General features: G+C 37.6%; 1 protein-coding gene across 2 annotated transcripts in view; it reads right to left on the bottom strand.

Annotated features, from left to right (window-relative positions):
- Positions 1-21,316, bottom strand: part of ATXN7L1 (ataxin 7 like 1) — a gene marked incomplete at its 3' end in the record, with an annotated part of 108,735 nt that overhangs the window by 62,191 nt on the left and 25,228 nt on the right. The window contains exon 3 of one of the 2 annotated variants that reach the window (XM_079544249.1): positions 5,680-5,788. In XM_079544249.1, the coding sequence (XP_079400375.1) occupies positions 5,680-5,788 (109 nt within the window). The remainder of the gene's footprint in view (positions 1-5,679; positions 5,789-21,316) is intronic. The other variant, XM_079544250.1, reaches the window with a different exon arrangement.

Raw genomic sequence — 21,316 nt, 5'->3', positions numbered from 1 at the left:
ACAGTAGCCAATATTAAGGTGACCGACAATCTCATGCATACAAGCAGCTAAGAATTCAAATGAACTAATGAATAAAAATCCTTAAGTCTTGAAATTTCAATTTACCTTTTACATGTCAAAACACTCTTCTGAATCTGGACAGAGCCTATCAGCACTAAGGATACAGAGCTGCTCTCTCCGAGACAGAATTGGCATTTCTGTACCCATTCAGAATCCCAAGAATTGCTCTGACAGTCTAAAAATAAAGCACAATAAGAATACCTAGGGAAGAAGATGAATTCAAAATAGTTCTTTCAGTTCTGCCTTTGCAAAACTGAATTCAAACTAAACTAAAACTAAATTCACCCTACCTGGATTGTCTGTACAACACTGCACTGCTATTTACGTTCTTCGGGAATGGTACAGAAGATGGCTTGTGGCCTCAGTTTCACAGAGATCACTGCCACATTGGACCCACAGAACTCTCAAGGACAAAGAACTGACCCTACATCATTGGCACGCACCGCTGCAGGAACTATGGCTAAAATTTCCACCACAGACAGGAAACAGTTATGCCATTGACTGCAATTTGGTCTGGAGAACAAGATTTCTGATGGACTATAAAGCTGGAGAGAATTTTTGTATGCTTTCAGCTACAAGGAGTTTCCAATTTCAAATAACAGCAATGAAAGTTGCAGAAAAAAAATCAGTGTATCCTAGCCAATTGCACAAGTCAAATGTACAAATACAGTACATACAAAATACTCAGTTCCTTCTCTACCTCCTAAAAAGAAAAAAGAATACTTGGATTCTTGCCAGTCCAGCTGCTAACATTAAACAACTGTTGCTACATTTAACAAAAGCAGGGGGGAACAAGAGTAATTTTCATTATTTTAGTTCTCTTCTGTAGTGAAACCTAACCACAGGAGAGCCAGAAATTTACTTGATAAACAGATACTGCAGAACAAGTTTTGTGAAAAAAATCACAGCAATAGAATGAAAATCATTCAAAACATCATTGTCATGAAAGGGCACAAGAACGCTTCCTCTGATAAAAGATCAAGTGCAATGGATAAAATATTATCATTAAAAAAAAACAACAAACGTGTACTTAAATAAATAAATAAATAAATAAAGACAAGGAGTAATTGAAAATCATATCAAAACTGAGAATAATCCAGCGAATGTGACAGTGATACCCCTAACAAAACTCTTATGAACACGCAAAAATACTTGCTGCTAGTGTTCTTATTTGTGTTAGAAAAGCCAAGCATTACTATTCATACTGCAATATGCAGTATGCAATACCTACTCAGCCTTCTGTTCTTTATTTGTGGTTCATTAAATTGTAACAAACAAATATTATAATGTAGAATAGCTAGTCTGAGTAATTCAAAATATATAACTTCTCCTAGGAAAATTATTTATATTCTTCTGCACTTCATTACTTTCCAGATTGTTTTTTTCAGTGATGCTTATACGACCAAACTGAAAGATCAAAAGGAAATAACAGTTTTCCTACTTTCATAAGGACATGAGTATGTCAACCCAAGGATTTTTAACACAAGTAAGACACATCAAGGATAATTTTTTCTTTTTTAAGGAATAAGAATTTCTACTTCTTAATCAGAAGACTGTATTTGAACAAACTTAGAAACAGGAAGGACAGACAGCAATGAACCTCCACTAAAGAAATGAACAGAGATCTCTGTAGCCACTTTTCCTTGATGAAGCAAAATTGTTCTCCTCTACATGCTACTACATCAAATGGGGATCTTAACTATTCCATTCATTATGATACCCTCCATATTTCTTGAAACTGTTCCAGAGTATGTTTGGAAACTTTCTTTCATGGTTATAGTGCAGTTATTGTTTAACCAAGCTTCGTTATTTAGCTTGGTAATTCAACGCCTCCTCTCTCCCTTTACTTTTAACACTTTCTTCTCATTAACTTATTTCCTCACTTTAAAAGAAGAAGCTAAGATGTTTTGACAAGCTCTCTGCTATTGCACAGCTACCTTTTGTAAGAGATTTTCTTTTCAACAGGAAAAGACCAAAGTTAACAAGTCTATGAGAGTAAGGAACATTTCTGAAAAAAATAACCAGATGCGTATGTGATGCTTTTTATTCCGATAAAGGATAATGCAGGATAAGAATATGAAGCTTTGCTCTGACTGGGGCTAAAATAAGAGAAACATCTCCTGGGAAACAGTACAGGCCTGTCTTAACAAGCAACAGACAGAGTACCACAGATAAGAGAAGTTGTACGTCAGACACCTCAGCACAGGCTGCTGCTCTAAAAACCTTCTAGAAAACAGATATATTGGAGAAAACAAACAAAAAGCAAATGCTAGGAACATTATGCACTTCAGGGATAGTAAAGCACTACACTTTTAGTGTCCCAAAAATGTTCTACATTTTCACTGAGGTCAGCATTTGAGAACAAACAGTCTCAAAACTAAAATTCTCCACATACCAATACACTTAGATATGCTACAAGCCATCTAACTAGGCTGATGTCTCATTTCAATGCCCTTAATGAAGAAATAAATACATGTTCGCATATTAAAAAAAAAGATATTGTTCCACTCTAAGAAGCTACTTTGTGTCATATGTATATGAATGGTTTAATCCTTACAAATGGATGCAAACGTTTATTTGACAGGTGTAAGGACCTGAAATTGCTGTTAATAATTCAGCATTTCTCTTAGAGGTTTGGACAGATCTGATATTTCACAACACTACGCTTTATGCTATGTTCATTACAGGCTCCCAAGTTCAGCAATTCAGTCCTCCAATTAGCCAGATCTCTTACTTTATTTTTCTGACTTCTGTCACTCCAAGGTTGTTTGACATATCGGCCCCCATTGAAGAAGCCTGAACCACAACCAGATTTATCTCTTCTTCTGCTAGTCCAGGAAGCAAACCCTTAAAAGTTAAACAACAACATCTGCTTCTTCAATCTTCGCAACTTCCCAGCACCATTGAGGATGGCTGCCACATGTCTGACATTAGAGACAAATGCAGCACTGGGTCTTCTAATGCTCTGGAGAAAGTCACACGCCATCATGGGCACAAGAGGAGCCCAAATGTTCACTAATCTAAGCATTGCAAATCAAGCTCCAAAGCCAGGACCTTTACGCTGCAATGCAGGGAACTCAGAGACAAAAAGCACATGTATGGCATGGATCTAAATCCTTACTGAGAGAATATGCATTGTTTCTTACCAGGAATATTAGTAACAAACCACACATTGCAGGAGATTCTGGGATAAATCTCTACCAGTTCCTGTCAGTAGCAATAAAGACTCCCCATGATGCAGCCTTCATGAGCCAAAAGAACAGTGGTGGCTTCTAATGCTTTCTCCTTTCATTGCCTTTGTTTCAACATTAAAGCTGCATTTCAAGATGTGAAATAATGTGTTTTACAGTGAATAGCACAGTCTTAAATAACCTCAAAGTCTACTGACAGATCTTCAGTATCACTGAATTTACAGTTATACTGCTGCACAACCAAATTAATTAAAATCTGATTAACAAGATGCATTCTTTATATCTTAGCCATTTCTTATCAAAATGGTTGTATGTTAGCCAATGCATGTCAGTTACACAACATGCAGTATTTGCAGTAGATTAACATACTTAAAAAAAATCACTGTTGTTTACAAGAATTACTAAGTCCTCTAAGAACATTTCTTTCTTCTAAAACTTCTTCTCTGTATAGTTAGTATATCACTTTTTTTGTTTCATCTTTAAGACAAAACATAGACATACATTTAGAGCTCTTGTACAGGCTCTTTGAACATATTCTTGTATACATTTCCTGAAATAAGTCTGACTACATTAAGTAGTTAAGTACATTAAATATAATCTTCAAGGGGTAAAGCCTTTGGTCAATTATTTTCAATATTCTCAACCTCTTTTAATGCAGACTCTTGATTTAAAAGTCTTTATTAACCTTGGGGTCTTAAATCAAGCAATCCAGAATTTGTTCAGTGAATTTGTTCAGTTGTTCAGTGTAACAGGATTGTGAGAATGAAGTGAAAGAACTGCATAAATATAATGGAGAAAAGGAAAAAGGAACAGACACAGTTATCTTAGCAGTTCACAGACAACACACTAACACAAAAGTTATGGTCAATTCTAGTAAGCTCAGAAAGTTCCTTCCAACATGGATTACTTCACTCTCATCTATAAGAAATATTTTGCCCAGCCACTTAGCTTTCTGCCATCCTTACCATAGTTCCTTTCAGTATCCTCAATATTGTTTAAAGGGTGTATTACTAAAAAATTCCACCACCTCTGCTCTTACATATAACAAGTATTCAGAGAATGGTTGTTTTAACTATGTCATCGTATAGTAAATTTTGACAGATAAAAAATTCTAAACTCTAATTCAGCACATCACTTTACACTTCTTGTAAGAGTTCTGCATGGCTCCTGTGTGAAAACAGGCCCAACTTCATACTGCTTCCCAAGCCAGAAGGTCATGTCCAGTACAGCTACAGAAGGCTACATCAATGCATTTTTGATAGAAATTAGTCAGGAATTCATCAGCACTTATTTTTTGGTTTATGACATACCTCTGTTTAATGCATTAATTCCATTTTTATTTTCAACATGCATGCAATTACTCCTGCTTGGCTGCTAGGAGTCCATCCATAAGAGCCCAAGGTAATATTCTGGTAATCTCTCCTTCAAAGCAAATACATTTTTCACATTTTTCACTTACTGTGTTGCCTTGTTATTGAGAAGACTGAAGGGGACACAGGATTTATGAGGTCTATTTGTCGCACATAGGCAAGGAAAATCTTAGTGTTTGTTTGTTTGTTTGTTCTTAATGTATGTCACTGATACCACCACTAGCTACCATTCATTATTTTGCAATCACCTTCAAATTTACTTGGTTAAACTGAATTTTAAGAAGAAAAATTTTAAAAATCTCATGCAAAGTGAGCCATTCCAGTTATGCTTTGCAATCCTTCAAAACAACAAACCAGAAACAAACTACTGGACAAATAAAGAAGAAACCACCATATAAATAATAAATAAACCAGACCTTAGGATGAAGCTTTTAGAGAACATTTGACAGCAGTTTGTTAATCAATAACAAAAATTTCTAACCAAAGCTATTTTACTTACAAATAAAAATTATCACCTTATCATATTAATTGAGAAATAAGTATTCTCCACATTTCTGCAGTTTCTCAAGTGAACAGTTTTCAAGCAAATCTTAACAAATGTGACGCAACATGCCAATTATGTTAAACGTTAAGCCCTATGAGAAATAAAATAAACCCTATAAGCACCTATGTATAAATCCCATCAGAAAACAACTCATCACAACATCCAAGTTCTAGCTAACATCAACCAGTATCACCATGCTGCTTCAATAAAAGATAATCCAACATTACATCATAATAGTTTTAGGTTAGCTATCATCTAACCAACAGGGATGGTTAAAACAGCTTAATTTAGTATAACAAGTTCAACTCAAAAAGCCCAGCTTCTAGGATAACTGAGTTAATTTTGTTCTTTACATGAAACATGCTTATCTGAAGGCATTCCTCATATTTTCCGTAGAAACAACACAAGATAATTGGAAAAGTATCTGCAATGCCTCTGTCATGACCATATGTAACAATTCTTAAGAGAACCATAGGCTGATTTGGCACCGTAATTCAGGAAAGAAAACATTCACTTACCGCAGTGCGACTGGAAAACCTGTGGCTTGACTACCTGATTGCAGATATTGCACACTACAAGATAGAAATCATCATGAGCTGGATAATGGCCAAATAAGTGCATATCTGTGGGAAAGTTAAAAATATATACAAGAATTAGAAATTATGCTGTAAGTAAATGTTAAGAAAAAAAAATTAAATATTGTAGGGCCCTATTGTTATATTAACTTATAGAAAGCAAATTTATACACTGCTCCGTAACAGTTTATTACTGTGTTGAAGAGATTTTTTCCCTCTTCAGGGTTTCAAGGTCCTATACTACAGCTGTGGTCACATTCCCTGAGTCTGAGTCAGAAGGCAGGCAGCAGTGCTCACTGCCAAGAAGAGCACTAAACGTTTCTGTGCTGGTCAGCTGTAGAAACAGCAGAAGAGTACGCCTTTTCAGATCTCTTCAAAAAGATTCTTTCAGAAAACACAGTGCATGAATTATATGCTCCGTGTTACAATATTCCAAGCTCAATTACAGATTGCTGCAGAAAGTCCCTTGCTTAAAAGCTTGTTATAGCAGCCAAGGACAGGGATGCTACAAGAGCTTCACACAGTCAGGAATGCCATCCTTGTTCTGAACCAGATGTAATGACATGAAATTCCTTGTTCTCTGAAAATCTCCCTCCTTGTTCAATGCTCTCCTGTTTGAAAAAACTGGGAAGAGACAACGATGGATAATGAGGTATTTCCCAGTGACAGCACAAGGAATTGCATGGAATCTGATGATGGGACAGTCACACGATGATGGGCACTTGTCCTTCTCAGCTGAAACACAGAAGGCAACACACACATTCTTAAGCCATTACAAGCAGAGAGAAAATGGGCTTAAATTACTACTAAAGGCCTAAGGGCTCTAACAGCAGTGAGTTAACACACTTCGCTCTGCATTGCTATAACTTGAGAACAAGCACGTATGCTCAGCCACTAAATTTCAGCTTTAAGGGAAGTAACTTCAGCTATATTTGGTCCCACGACTGCGCCATCGGAGCCAACGCTGCCAAGAAAGGCATTACTGCATTAGGAACTGTGTCTCATTTGAGCCACACAGGCCAGTAACACCTTTACTTGCTGTCATTTAGTTAAATACGTCACATCTTTAAGTAAAGACATCACAAAATGGCATTCCAGTGTTATTCAGCAGCATCCCAAATCCATTATAGAACCTGCAAAAATGCCTTCTGACTCAGACTGAAGCAACAGCCTGGCACCTCTTAGGCAGGCACTTCTTCAACTGGAAGGGAAACACAAAGATCCTCAGTGACAATAAACATGCACAACAGCAGCAGTGATTGATAACCATTACTTCTCCAAGAGGTTTTTGATGTGTCACTTTTATTTAATGATAGCTATTTCTTTCAAAAAGTGACTAAGCAAGTGCATTTCATTAGTTCTTACCAAGCAAACATTCTGTCCGTAGCAATACATTTTAAGTGATCTGGGCTGGCCTGCACTGCTGTGCAAGTTGCTTATGATGTTAGCAGAAACTTCAGGCTGTGAGAGCTCCCCAGGAACAGGGCAGCCCCTCCTGCTATCCAGGCAGCCCCACAGGCAGCTCCTGTGCCTTAGGCACACACCAGTACTACCAACTCACGGATATTGCCCTTTACCCCTGAAAATCAAGCCCTGTTTCTGTTACTGCTCTTACCAGGCTGACACCTGGCTGAATGACTCACTGTCACCTTGCAGCACTAGGCCTGGACCACCTGAAGCTTTCAATGCACCACAAGCAGGTGAAAACAAATAACACATTTGAGGTAAATTTGAAGGAGTGCAGTAATTAAGTATAACTACTTTGATCTGTTTGCTTTATTCAATTCTTTACATGTGATAAGTTAGTGATCTTAAAGATCACTTTACATAGGCAGTTCTTACATAGTCAAAACCTCATTTCCAATCAGAACATACAGATAACAACTAACAGATTTAAAAACACCAATGAAAACAGTATTTCTTCAAGGTATAATTTGATACAGACTCCCAGCTCAAACCCAACCATTTCATTATGCTTATAGAATATTTCTTTTTTCCTCTTGCTTGAATAGTGCAATGACAGTCTTGCTATGAAAAGACACAGAACTTGCCTTTTGCAAATACAAAAGATACTTAAAAGTTGCAACCTTTTCAATGTTAAATTCTTCAAGTTGCACTTAGCTTGCACCTTTCTGTATACAAGGTTTCATTATACCCAGCTCTAAAGCATAGAGACTGACTGCAGGGAATAACTTACAGAGACACATACAGTATTAATATAGTGGAAATCTATCCAAGGACACAGAATAAGAAATCAGGTTAGTTCAAAAGATCACTAAATTGTCTGCTTTTTCTCACCAGACATGGTCAAGTAGACAGAAGGGCAAGTTCTAGTACCTGCAAGCTCTCTGCAAACAGCAAACACTCAGGTTCTTGTGATACTGATGTGGCAGAAGCTGAGGTGCAAAGATACTACACAGACATGCAAGAGGGTGTACCAAAACAGCTGTGAGGGATACAGCATCAGAGTACTGCACAGCTGCAGTGTAAGTGACATCCTGAAAGCAGCACCTTGGAAGTTTTTTTTGAGTTTGCAGATTCATAACAAGTCTGGTGGAAGTGCAAACCTCCACTGTAAATATCAGCCTTCTGTTACCAAGTTGATTATTAGTTACCTGTCAAAAGCCACTTAAACTAATCGAAGGACTGAAGAACTACAAGTCGAAAATCAAAAGCAGGAATCAGACTACACAAATAAATTGTTGTTCTTTAATCATGGTACCTAAAAAACTTTTATAAACAATGTCATTCAGATTGGATTCCTTAAAAACTCATTATTCAGGAATTTATAAGAGCAAAAATTCATCAAGTCTAATCTGGTTCAACTAACCTTAGTAGTTCCACTGATGTTAACACCGGCAGAAATCAATCTTCCTGATTAGACTCATGATTTGTAAGCACACACACATTATATAAAAATTATTTTTTAATTAAAAGCTGTACCAAGCATTAGTATTGTCTCACCAGAAATTCAAATCAGAGATTTACTTTATTAGGCATGACAGTATTACAAATGCAATCTGTATCGCAGAGAATTTAGAACCAAGAAACAAGGACAGTACAAACTGAAAAAGGAAGCAGGCAATGTAAGTATATGTATATATATATATATATATACTTACATTGCCTGCTTCCTTTTTGTGTGTGTGTGTGTATATATATGTATATATATATACATATATATACACACACACACACACACACACACACACACACACACACACACACACACATTCTTATACGTTTTCTTGTTTTTAATAAGAACAGTTAGTTGTTGATATGTCCTACCCAAAGCAACCAGAACAAAAGTGTTTGTTTGGACATTACTGTTCCTAGATCTGATTACAGCCATTTGACAATCTAGATCTTTTTATCTGCAGCAAAAACAACAGTGTCTCCAAACAAAGACTTATCTTCTAGAGGCAACCACTGCACCTCTCTGGCTGTTAGCTGGAAGCACTGGCAATAAGCTCCTCAGGAAAGGTTAGCTTCAGAAAAGAAAACAGCTCTTTCCAAAGTTAGGAAAAGTTAGTTAGTTAGTTAGTTAGCTCTTTCCTCAGGAAGGACCTCTTCAAGAAAAAAGGAAAGAATATAGAAGAAGACAACAGAAAACTTGTAAATAAGGTATGCAACTATCAAGTAATCACAGAATGGCTTTGGTTTGAAGGGAACTTAAAGATCATCTCATTCTCAAGTAATACTAAACTCTTAAAGAACAGGGAGGGACCAAAGAGAGAAGGACTGTGATCAGCATTTATCTTCTACCACTACCGGGGTCCTCTAAAGGGTGTATTCTTTCATTTATCTGAAGATGCTTTCAGCAGACTGAAAGCAGATTTTGATGGCAAGAAAGGACAGGCAACTAATTTTATAGCCCTGCCAGACTTTGTGGAAGTGCACTCTTAAGTGCCCTTCTCCTTGCTGCATCAAATCGTTGGACCCCCATAATGAAATCTTTTGGCCTGCCATGTCTGTTAATACCAAGCATGGACAAAAGTCTTGCTTGCAAGTGAGCTACCTGACTAACAGGATGTGGAGCATCCATATCATGTGCAAAATATGCAAGGTATGTGGAATCACAGACAGTGAATGCTGACTGTAGGAAACCTGGCATTCTCAGATTAAAATCTTAAACCTATATTACTGTGTAGATGCTTTGCTGTAGTGCTTGGGAAACAAATACATTCTGCTTGTAGTTTTTATATCACTAGCATTTGCAATTATAAAGACAGTTGTAGCCACATGACACAGTTTTGTAAGACTTGGTAAAACGTGCATTAAAAAGCACAAAGGCCACAGAAAGGAAAGAAAACACTGCTACAAGCTGTAGCAGGAACACAAAAATGCAGGTGTCAGATACAACTTTTAACTTCTACAGTAACACACAAAATAATTATTTTTAGCAACAATCAAAGCCAGATGAGTTATATGAAGTTCCATCTCTGTTATTATATAATTCATAATCATTTACATCCAGCCATATCGTAAAACACAAGCTAGAAATAATCTAAAACATTCTTCTCCCGTCGAATTAAGGTTATTGTGAACAGCAAGACCTCACAATAATGTGTGGGAAATTAAACTTTTAATGATGCTCTTTTGCTACAAATTGTACACACTTTAAACATCCTCTTATATATCAGTTGCTTTGCTAAGTAATCACACCAGGCCCACTTAAAAAATATTAGTGATGCATATGTGGCAGAAGGGTGGGAAAGAGGAGAGAAGGAACACTGCAGAGTGGTTTAAAACTAACAAAAGAACAGCTTTTAAAAAAAAAGCAATGAAAAGAAAATCCAAACCCATGCAGAGATACAGACTTTCAAAAGTCTGCGTCTATAAATTTGCTCAATATTCCCCTCTTGCTCTAGAGCTGAAAAATCTCTGCAGCATTCAGAAATGGAGGGGAACAAAAAAATCTTATAGTGCATTACATTACTTTTACATTTGAGATTACTTAAGCTAAGTAATTTGAATGGTGAAAAGAAACTTAAAATTGAAACAATACAAAGTAGTCCTTTGGGTTATCATTGAAACAGCAGGTAAACATGCTTGCATAGACAGGCTAGTCTCATCTTAGCAATAAATATAACTTTCCTTGCATCAGCCTTCATTCTCCCCCCACATACGATTTTCCTTTTGTTTCCCCTTTCAATGAAAAAAAAAAAGGCAAATTGCTTCAATAATTAGCTGTCCAGTGTCAATTGCATTCTACTCCTGGAAGTGCTGGAGTCACAGTTGCAATTAATCATGGAATAATCTAAGGTGAAAGAGACCTCTGGATGTCATTTATTCCAAGCCTGTGCTCAGTTCATGGCTAACTTCAGGATCAGAACCACAAAGTAACGAACAAGCTTTCTTTTCTGATTAAAGAAAGGCACTCATAGCAGAAGTAACCATGAAATTGAGGAAAACGTAAAATTAAATATTCAGGACACAGCTAACATAGCACCAAATGCAACTGTCCTAAGTTCTGGCCAAGCCGCTTTGGGTGTTAATACAGGGAACTGTACTCTTAAAACCCAACTGACTGATAGGAAGAAAACAGAAATATTGGCCTTTTCAACAACAGCAATAATAAATTGAAACAAAACACTGATCAAGATGAGAAAAATGAAGGGGCACCCTCCCCCCTGGCAGATAGAACTGACAAGTCAGTGCAGTAAGAAATATCAGTGGTAACACCTCCAAGCCAGAGCAGTACCTTTGGATGGTATGTTGCATCCCAGCTTAGAGCAATCATGAGGATGTCAGCAATCCTAAAGGACACTGGGAATTTTCCATTAATTACATTAATGCAGGACATACCACTCACAATGACAGTGTAGGATTTTGCACTACACAGTATTACCCAGACAGTTTGAGACTACTGAAATTGAAAGTGGTGACTTCTATTCCCAAAGACTCCTAACAAATGAGAGAAAATGTTCAAAATTGTTTCAGAACAACAATCTGTTGAAAAGATTGTAAAGTAAGCTTTGCTGACGTTACTATTTTGCATGACACAGTATGCAACAACAACAACAAAATAAATGGGGGGGGAGGGAAGGAAGGAAAAAAAAGAGGCTTTTCTTCTAGAATTCTGAGAATTCTGAGTTTTATAAAATTTATGCAGGCTATTCACAATTTCAGCCTACAATATGTTGGCAGCACAGGATCAGATTTGCCAGGGCTATCACAAAAATAATGCATCACAAGAATACTGGACAATATAAAACTCACATGTTAAAAAACGTGCTGCACACCTGCAGCACCATGAAATCTAAGCTTTCCACATCTTAAGATAACGCAGATGATGAGACAGCATCTAATAAAAGTTCTTTCTCCTTGAAAACCCCACTTCTGAAAACTTGTTCCTATGGAAGTTCTTACCTCCTGGAGCAGGCAGAAAACAGCTCTTCTGCTCCCAGAGTCTTTATTTCACTCTCTACAATGCAGATAAAGTGCAGCTCCTGACACAGGACAAACCAGTAAAGCACCCAGCTACTCCTTTGTGTTTGAAAAGGCATTTGATTTCTTCTCTAACAATCTTCTTTCTGTAACACTGTACGACACTTAGAATAAATGTTATTTTGCAATTTTCTGTTTCAATTGTAAATCAGGCAGCAGTGACATAGGAATTTACGCTGATCAAAGTTAGGCACTGGTATGGTCTTTTTCCCCTCCATCCTTCATCCTCCTGCCCCTGCCTTCTGCCACCAGCATTCAGTAGCACATCATCTGCTTTACATAGTTCTTTATACACTTCTAACACTAAAATGATCTTTCAAACCAAGTTCCCACTTCACTACTTCACTCTTCAGTGATGTAGCGTCAGGTAACCAAACAGGTTAACTTCTACCTTCTCTGTTCCTGAACACCCTGGCCTTCCTGCCTGTCCTTCAATGACAAATGGTGTTCGCAATGATACTAAGAAACCAGAGCATGTTGAGAGAGGGTCCCATGTCACTAAGGTTCACTTGGTTGGTCACATGAATTCCTGTTAAAGCTTTACTGTTAATTTTTTTGATGAGATTTTATACCATAGGGTAAACACAAACATTCAAGCTGCTAAAATACAGTTAAAGTCTACAGATAAAGTCATATATACAGTGTATATATGCATTTAGCCACTGCAGCTCAGGCCTGGAGTGGATTGATGTCCCAGGAGGGTGCAGTGAGAGCTGAGATAGAAGTTGCCCTGCACTGCCTGTTCTCTTCTAAATCTGCAGGGAAAAACTGGGAGAGCAAGACATGGGTAGAATGCAATGGCAAAAGAGTTCAGCAGGGTGACAGGCAATTAAACCTCTGCTAAGGAATCAGGAATACTGCTGAGAGATGAACCGAACAGTTAAAGCTTATGAATTTTATCAATTTCAATTACACAACGCTTAGTTTTAACTAATGCTTAGCTTTAACTATATCTTTAAGAAAGAACATTCAGCAACCTTAGCAACTCTCATAACATCAAAATATTGCCCACAAAATTGTAACTGCTATTAAAATTTTTTACTTAATGCAGGGAAATTATCTCATGAACCATATATCTCGATTGTGAGATGTCTTCCATCTAACATATAACAACACATTTCAGTAACTAGAACAGGTACTTACAAGATCTACTACTATAAAATTGCATTAAGTGAAAACTCAAAAGTGAATGAGTTAAGAAAACCTGTTGCTGTGCAGTAAGGTAGATGCCAGTTCAGCATATTAACGTCCAAAGACAAAAAAAAAAAAAAAACAAAAAAAAAACACCAACCAACCAACAACAAAAAAAAAAACCAACAAAACAAACAAGCACCAAAACTTTCGCCCATCATTTAGAAAACTAACCTCAAAAATTAAGGTAAGCAAAACATAGGGAAGAAACAGACTTTTGTATGCTTAAAAGAAAGCTAGAAGAGCCTTGTAAACATAGACAGTACTTCAATTACACAGGTGAACAGTCAGATTTGGCTTCTGGGCCATATGGAGATGAGGTATGTCCACAAATGTTTGTTTTCCCTACCAGATACAATTAGTCTTTTTAAAGATATCACCTCCAGCTACAAACTTTGTCTTACTTATGTCTGGAAATCACCAAGATAGTAACTTTATTATGAAATGAGAGTCAAAAGTAAATCATTGATGGTAAGAAACACTGAAAGATACCTTACTTGTAAAGACCCCAACTACACAATCCATATCTAGAAGCAGAGATGACATCCCAAGTGCAGAACATACGTGCAGAACACCCAGAAACCTGCACATGGAGAATAAGGCATGGAAGCCCTGCTCTGACCTTGCAGAAGGAGTGAATTTCTTTTACAAGCTTAAGTATATTTCTATTAAAAATACTAGACACTGAGTGTGTTGACACTTAGCTGTGCACACACAGGGGAGAAAAAATGCAGTCACTGCATTAGACCAGGTTTATTCAGTTCTGAAAACCATAAGAAGAAAAATAGCTTGGAATCATCTTCATTTCCCTCATAACTCCAGGTCAATGTCATACAACCTAACTGGAGATTCCCCATGAATCATATGCGGCAACAGAACAATTCTTTCTTCTTGAATACCTATCAACAGAGGGCTTGCTGCAAATGAGACCTGTCAGCACCAACAGTATCCTTCATGGATGATGGGACTACATTTCATTTAAGATTGATGTATGGCTCTCCACAGTTAGATGCCTGACCTTTAGCAACAGCTGCAGGGTTTCACCACATACATGCTTACTCAGACATCTGCAGCAGGTGGACTCTGCCAGCTTCTCTGCTGGGACAGCACACCTTGGCATCCAGAGGACAGGAAGAGATCTCAGGACGCCTTTTGGCTACAGTAATTGACAAAATTACAAGGTTTTGATGTATTGCCAGAAGCTTTCTGATGAACCAGTAACTCTGAAAAGGAACCAACCTAAACACAATGCTACTGCAGAATTAGCAGAGTACTGCAGAAGAGCAAGATATTTAAGAGCCCATTGAAATGTATGATCTCTTTTCAACGCTTTCCTTGGTACTTCAAATATTCCTAAGCTACAGAAGTACTGAAGCTATGAAGAAGGTGCCCAGGACTTCTCAGCTTTTCCTTTTACAACAGCTGATGACTGCCACAGGGCAACAGCCTGGTCTCACTGCCCTTCACTGAGCAGCCCTTGTTTGGTGGGCCGGAGACATTAACAGATTTCAGAAAAGTGTATCAGACTTCTGCAAGTCAGGAGAGTCTTCACATGCTACATATGTTAGTCTGTCCATAGGCAAAGGTGAAAACAGTATCAGTGACAATTGGGGATTTTATTCATTTATTTGTTTATTTTCTAGGAAAGATGAGCCACTCAAATACTCCTATCGTAGAGCTAACTCCTTCTGGTAGCTTGGCACTAGAAGTTTGGCTAAGAATGCTACTGGAGAAGGAGACTTCTTCCCTTGCATCAGTGATGCAGACTGTTTTCTTTGTTTCTCTATAGCCATATCAGCATCCATCAAAACACAGGTGATTTCCATGACTGCCAAGATAGGCACCAAGCCAGCCAGCAAGGCAAATAGTGTTTAGGGAGTAGAATAAAGGCTCTCCAGTTCCTAGCAAGTGAAACCTCAAGAATTTGAAATATGTTCTTACAGAACTTTCCTGTCCCTTTCTTTACAAGGCTGACTTCCTTACTGAGCTTCTTGGCGAGCACTTGATTTGATCCCTTTTGGAGATAGACTAATATGATAACAGCAGTTGAAACAAGAGATAAAGAAGAAAGGTTTGAGGTTGTTCATGCTTTCCTTGAGTTAAGCTGTAACAGACAGGATATTCACAAAGGACAGCCTTGATGCTATGACATGAAAATGGAAGGAAGAGCTGCAACTGTTACCATTCCCTCCTGACTTTGTACAATTAAAAATACTCATCTCCCATATGACTGGTATACACTGCTGCAGCACAACCAACAGCAACACCAATTCTAAGAACGTTCCATCTGTAAAAGTAATTTCCTCCTCACAGAACACCAGTTAAGACTTAAAAGAAAACAGATATTCATACACTTTTAATTCTGGAAAAAATCAGGTCCTTCTCTACTCCAAAGCAAATCTCACAGATAACTTCTGATGTTCAAATTTAGGCAATAATTGCTAACCAATCACCACAAGAGCATAACAAGCTTTTATGGGGTTATTAGAACAGCTGAGAAACAGCCAGAGCAACCAGAGAATTGTGTTCTTAGTTCAGTGTGAATGTCGTTTCTGATTATGGCTAGCCAAAAAGGTGAGAAGTCAGCATCAACTACTGTCAGTTTGTGTTCTTTTTTACAGCACAATAATCCTAAGAGTTCACTATAATCAATAAATATTTACTAACAGTGTAGGTAAGCTATTACTTTAATTAGAATCAGCAGGATTTCTCCATGTACCTAGTGCAAAGATCCAAAGTTTCCTGTTGTGCGAGTCAAAGTACTTGAAATGAAAATAAAATAATAACCTCTCCTCTCTCCAAATTACACAACCAGTGTACCACACATCATCTTTATGGTAGGTCATGGTGAGTCACTGAGAGTTTTTTTTCATTATTTTTCTCATTTGTTAAAACAATGGCTTTAATGATTTTACATTAAATGATAAATTAGGTGGCCTGGAAAAAAAAAAAAGTGGCAAGAATGTAACTTCTCTGACATTGTGCTTAAAACTTAACTTGTGCTTTTTTTCATTTTTAAGGTAATGCTGAATACATTCGCTAGTCCTTAACATAGATGAGGAGAAAAAATAAAGAAGTTTTAAATGCAATTAATTTGTCATAACTTGTTTTAGTAGAACCATAATTTGGACAGACTATAGTGAAATCCTACAAAGAGTGCAGATTTTCTTCTTCCACTTCCTTGAGAATACACACCAACAACATTCACTCCAGTCAATCATTCTTCAAGAGAAAATCCCCTGACTCAAAATACTTCCCTCCTATTTCTTCTGTGCAGACTGCCATGAAACAGACCTTAATCCTCCAACTGGCATTTTCTTCATAAACACTCAGCAAGACAGAACTGATACCGTGTCTCTCGCCTGGGAAGCTGCATTTTCTTCTGCAGAAGATCAACTCTGGTTGAAGGCAGTACAACTGTCTGAAAGAGAGCTTAGTTCCTGGCTCCAGAACAACATTCTTGTATGACCTTGATTAGATTTTTCTGTGCCTCAGTATCCCATCTCTAAAATCAGGATAATATGCTCTTTGTCTGCCACTCCTGTTTAGATTGCAGCCTGTGTTCTCTTACTATTCGTCCACACACTGCAGCCACAGCAGAGCCCTTCATTTTGGCTTGGACTTCTCTATTGCTACAGAAGAGGCGATGAATAAGATAACTCTCACTACGTTTTAGAAATAGTGTGTGACAATTGCAGTGCTATCATAAAGCCTTAAAGAAGTCTTAATGATCTTTATAGGAGCATTTGTAGATCCAGTTGGCATGTACAATTACAGCAAATATTCTTCTATGTTGACATTACCAAAGAAAACTATTCATTCTTCACAGAAATCCCACTTTTTTGAGTAAGAGCCTACAGTAAAGGTTAAAAAGAAAGTTCTATAAATAGGTATTTTTCATGACTTTCACTCTAAACAAACTTCAATAATAGTAATAATAGACAGTACTATCAGGACTACTGACTATACACTCCTAATTTTTCTAGCATGGAAAACAATGAGTAAAAACAAAAAATTTAGAAAAACGGAATCCCTAATCTCACTTATGTCATTTAGAAAATGTGAAGCACCTCACTTTTTGTCCTTATATGGGACGAGTGAATCCATATGCTGTTCCCATCAATTCATCAATTGTTGTTATAGAAGTCTTATTGTTGTTCCTCTTTTTTTTTTTTCTTTGTTGCTGCTGTTGAAGTATCATTTATCACTGAGGAAAATCTGTGTTTCTTTATACTTCACATCTAGCTCCTCAGCTCTCAGAGCATTCTACATATTTTTCCAATCAAGTTATCATTTCCTTATGACAAACAAGGAAACATCCTGTTGTTTCAGTACACCTGAGAAAAAGATGTGACGTCCAGCAAAAGGGCAAGTCTGGCATATACCATCTCTCACTACTAGGTTGCTACTTTAAAGTAAATGACTAGTAATTACTATGACCACCAAATATTTGGTGTCTACTGTGTAAATTAAATTTCTTACAAACAAGTTTTACCAACAAACATAAGGAATGAATTAAAAAAAAAAAAAAAGGTCCTTCCTATGTAGCCATGTATACCAATGTAAAATTCTTCCAATAATCGCCTCTTGCCAAGTTCACCACCAAAGGTACTTCTGCTTTGTCTCTCTAATTTTCCTTTCAATAACAACAACAAAGGGCAAAGAGCATCTTTCAAAATAAGAACTCTCCTCTTACCGAAGATGCAAGGTGCCTGCTCATTCCTAAATGACAGATGGATATTATATGAAAATGTATTGTTCTGCTATTTCCAAAGTACACTAATTCTTATGCCAATTCTTTTTGTTGCCCTTCTGCCACTAACTGCCCTGTGTTTTTTGTCTTGCCTCCTACATCTTTAACAGTGCTTCAGGAACATTGTCTCATACATACCAACCCTCTCCTAGAAGTTACTTTCAGGTAGACTTTCAACAAGATCCCATTATGTATATCTCCTCTCTTTCCTACAATGATGTATCTTACATTATATTTCCAGAAGACCCTGAAAATATAAGTGGACTGAAAACATCCAGCCACCTAATTTTGTTCATATGTTATTCAACAATTTGCAATAAGCAGTGAAAGCAAAGGTCCTCTTCTTACAATACTCTGTACACGTACAAATTCCTATGCCCAGAGAAAGGTACTACTAAACATCAACCTCAGTATTTGCTTTCAGAATGCTATGTGAATGGTTCCAAATGTTTCCATAGACTACTGTACAAAATACAGCATGTGTGCATTAATTCTGCAATCATTCCTGCAGAACTCTAAAAGATAGCTGCTAGCAGCCAAAGTTGGAGCCACCCCTCCTCTTCTTCATCCTTCATACAGCTATAAATGACATAGAACTTAGCTCTCTTTCTCGGTGATGTGCAGACTGAGTTACCACAGCATTCAGTTGGGCTTTTACTGCAGTGAGAGGATTTTATGCCAAAGAATATGTGAGAGAAAGGTCATAAATGGATAACAGGATGTGGAAATATGAAAGAGAATGTTTTCAACTGAAGTTTGCACTCACAAAAACTCTACCCCAAGGCCACTTTGACAAAATAGTTGATAGTATTTCTAGCGGAGTAAAGAGCAGCCTTTAGTTCCACTAACATGCAACTCCAGAAAATACCTCTTGTCTTAAGAGTTCTGCTCTCAAGAGAATAATTATCCTTGCAAGTATGATCAGTCAAATGTTTTAGTCTGAAAAAAGCACACACACATCATTAGCTCTTACAGTTATATGTACACAACAAATATCTCCAGAAAAAGAATATACTACTGCTGGTACAAGATGCTAAATACAGACAAACTAGTCTGGCAATGCAACATACTGTGCTGGTACAGTGATCTCTTCCCCATTCTCAAAGAAAGATGAGGAGATACAGGCACTTTTACTAGATTAACTGGGTCCATGCTCAAAGCCTATTCTTACCTCTGAGATACCCAACCCTTGCAGAGAGTATGCCCATGCACAGCACAAGGGTCAGTACATCTCCACACGGTATTACAACACCCATCAGATCTTTAGTACGAACATCCTAAAACAGACATACGCATTAATTTCAGAGGTGTTCCCTCCTTCCTTCACAGGGGCATTTCCAACAAAGATACAGTTTGTTACAGGTACAGTATCAACCAAAGCCTCAAAATAAAACTGTAGTTAAAGCAAGCATCCTATTAAAGATCAAACCAAGTGCTGAGACACTCAAAAGAATCACTGTCTAGATGAGAGAAAAATGAATCTTTTCTGCTGTTGCTTCATCAGGAAGAAAAGACCTTAAGATTGTTTAAGAGCTTTCACCATCTAAAGAATGAATAGAAGAAACTAAAAATGTTACCCCCTCTGAAATTTTAAGATAGTTCAGTTCTGAAGGCCTTAAAAAAATTCAAAAAGCAAACCTGAAGAAACCTGCACATTTAATAGTACTGAAACAGCAAAATAAAGAAATGAAACAACTGTGAAATGTGTTACTTGTATATATCAAAAAGATCCTCACCACTTATTACATTGCTCAGTAATACCCATAATATAAATCATCAGTTTAATATTGCCTTTCAAATGCTTGCCCATCCATATGACAAAAACTATTAATGGGTCTCTTTCCTTTCAATGAAGGAAAGCAGCTTATTAGTTCAATTTCATTGTAGTTCTGTTTCAAATTCTGCCACCTATTGAATATTGCAAAAATCATATTCTGATGTGCATATATGTAACTCTCAGAATGCCATTTAACACACAAAATTATGCAATAATTTCATTTTCACATTCTCAAACAGAGGCTTAAACTTAAATCTTTGGAGAGCTTACTTCCTGAACAGGAAGGAAAAAAAAGGGGGGCTGTTAGGGAATTAACACCTCAAAATAAGGCAGGATAACTGCTTTTCTTACTTTTACCTTAAATATTTAATGTACTACAAGGAACTTGTACCACAAGGAACTTTGAAGCTCACTTTTTTTCAAAACATTGCTTAATTTTCCACTATTCGGCAGCAGCAATAATTCCTAGTACTTCAAGCTGTAATACAAATACCATGAGGCAGCATTTCTGCAGGTTGAGAAGCTTTTCTGTTTAAAAGACCACTGCACGTGATCAAGAATCAGCATGCCAGTTCAGATTTTGAGCTGTGCCACACCGACCTAAAAAAAAAAAAGGCTGTTCTGCAGCCATTTCACCACTGAGGCACTGAGTGTGCCTCTCAAGGCTGCTTCATCATGAATTTCCTCACAGTGGGTACATGACAGCAGCTGCACTGCTATTGACATCTGAACAAGGTCACCATATAAGGATGTGGGGTACTGATGGATGGCGGAGTTGAACATGAGCCAGCAATGTGCCCTTATAGACAAAAGCCAACTGTATCCTGGGCTGCATCAAAAGCAGCATGGCCAACAGGGTGAGGGAGGTGATCCTGCCCCTCTGCTCTGCGCTGGTGAGCCCTCACCTGGAGCACTGCGCCCAGATGGGGAATCTTCAGTACAGGAGAGACACAGACCTGATGGAGCGCATCCAGAAAAGGGCCACAAAAATGATCCAAGGCATGGAACACCTCCCCTGCAAGTACAGGCTGAGAGCTGGGGCTGTTCAGCCTGGAGAAGGGAAGGGTCCAGGGAGCCTTACTCAGATGAATGTGATATTCTCACATTGAAAAAAAAAAAAAAAAAAAAAAAGAACAAATATAAGGAAAGAGTTTTTTCTTTTTTACAGTAAGGGCAGAATACCAGAACACTAGAACACTGTTTGAGAAGCACTAAACAGGCTGCCCAGAGAAGTGGTGGATGTCCGCTCCTGGAGACACTCAAGGTCAGGCTAGAGGCGGCTCTGAGCACCTGGTCAAGCTGTAGATGTCTCCGTTTGTTACACAGGGGTTAGGCCAGATGACCTTTATACAGGTCCCTTTCAACTCTAACAGCTCCATGATTCCTAAAGGGCTCAGCCATTTTT

The sequence above is a fragment of the Tetrao urogallus genome, assembly GCF_951394365.1.
Source record: "Tetrao urogallus genome assembly, chromosome: 1".
Taxonomy (NCBI): domain Eukaryota; kingdom Metazoa; phylum Chordata; class Aves; order Galliformes; family Phasianidae; genus Tetrao; species Tetrao urogallus.
The sequence above is the reverse complement of the archived record's forward strand: the minus strand, read 5'-3'. Positions and strand labels throughout refer to the sequence as shown.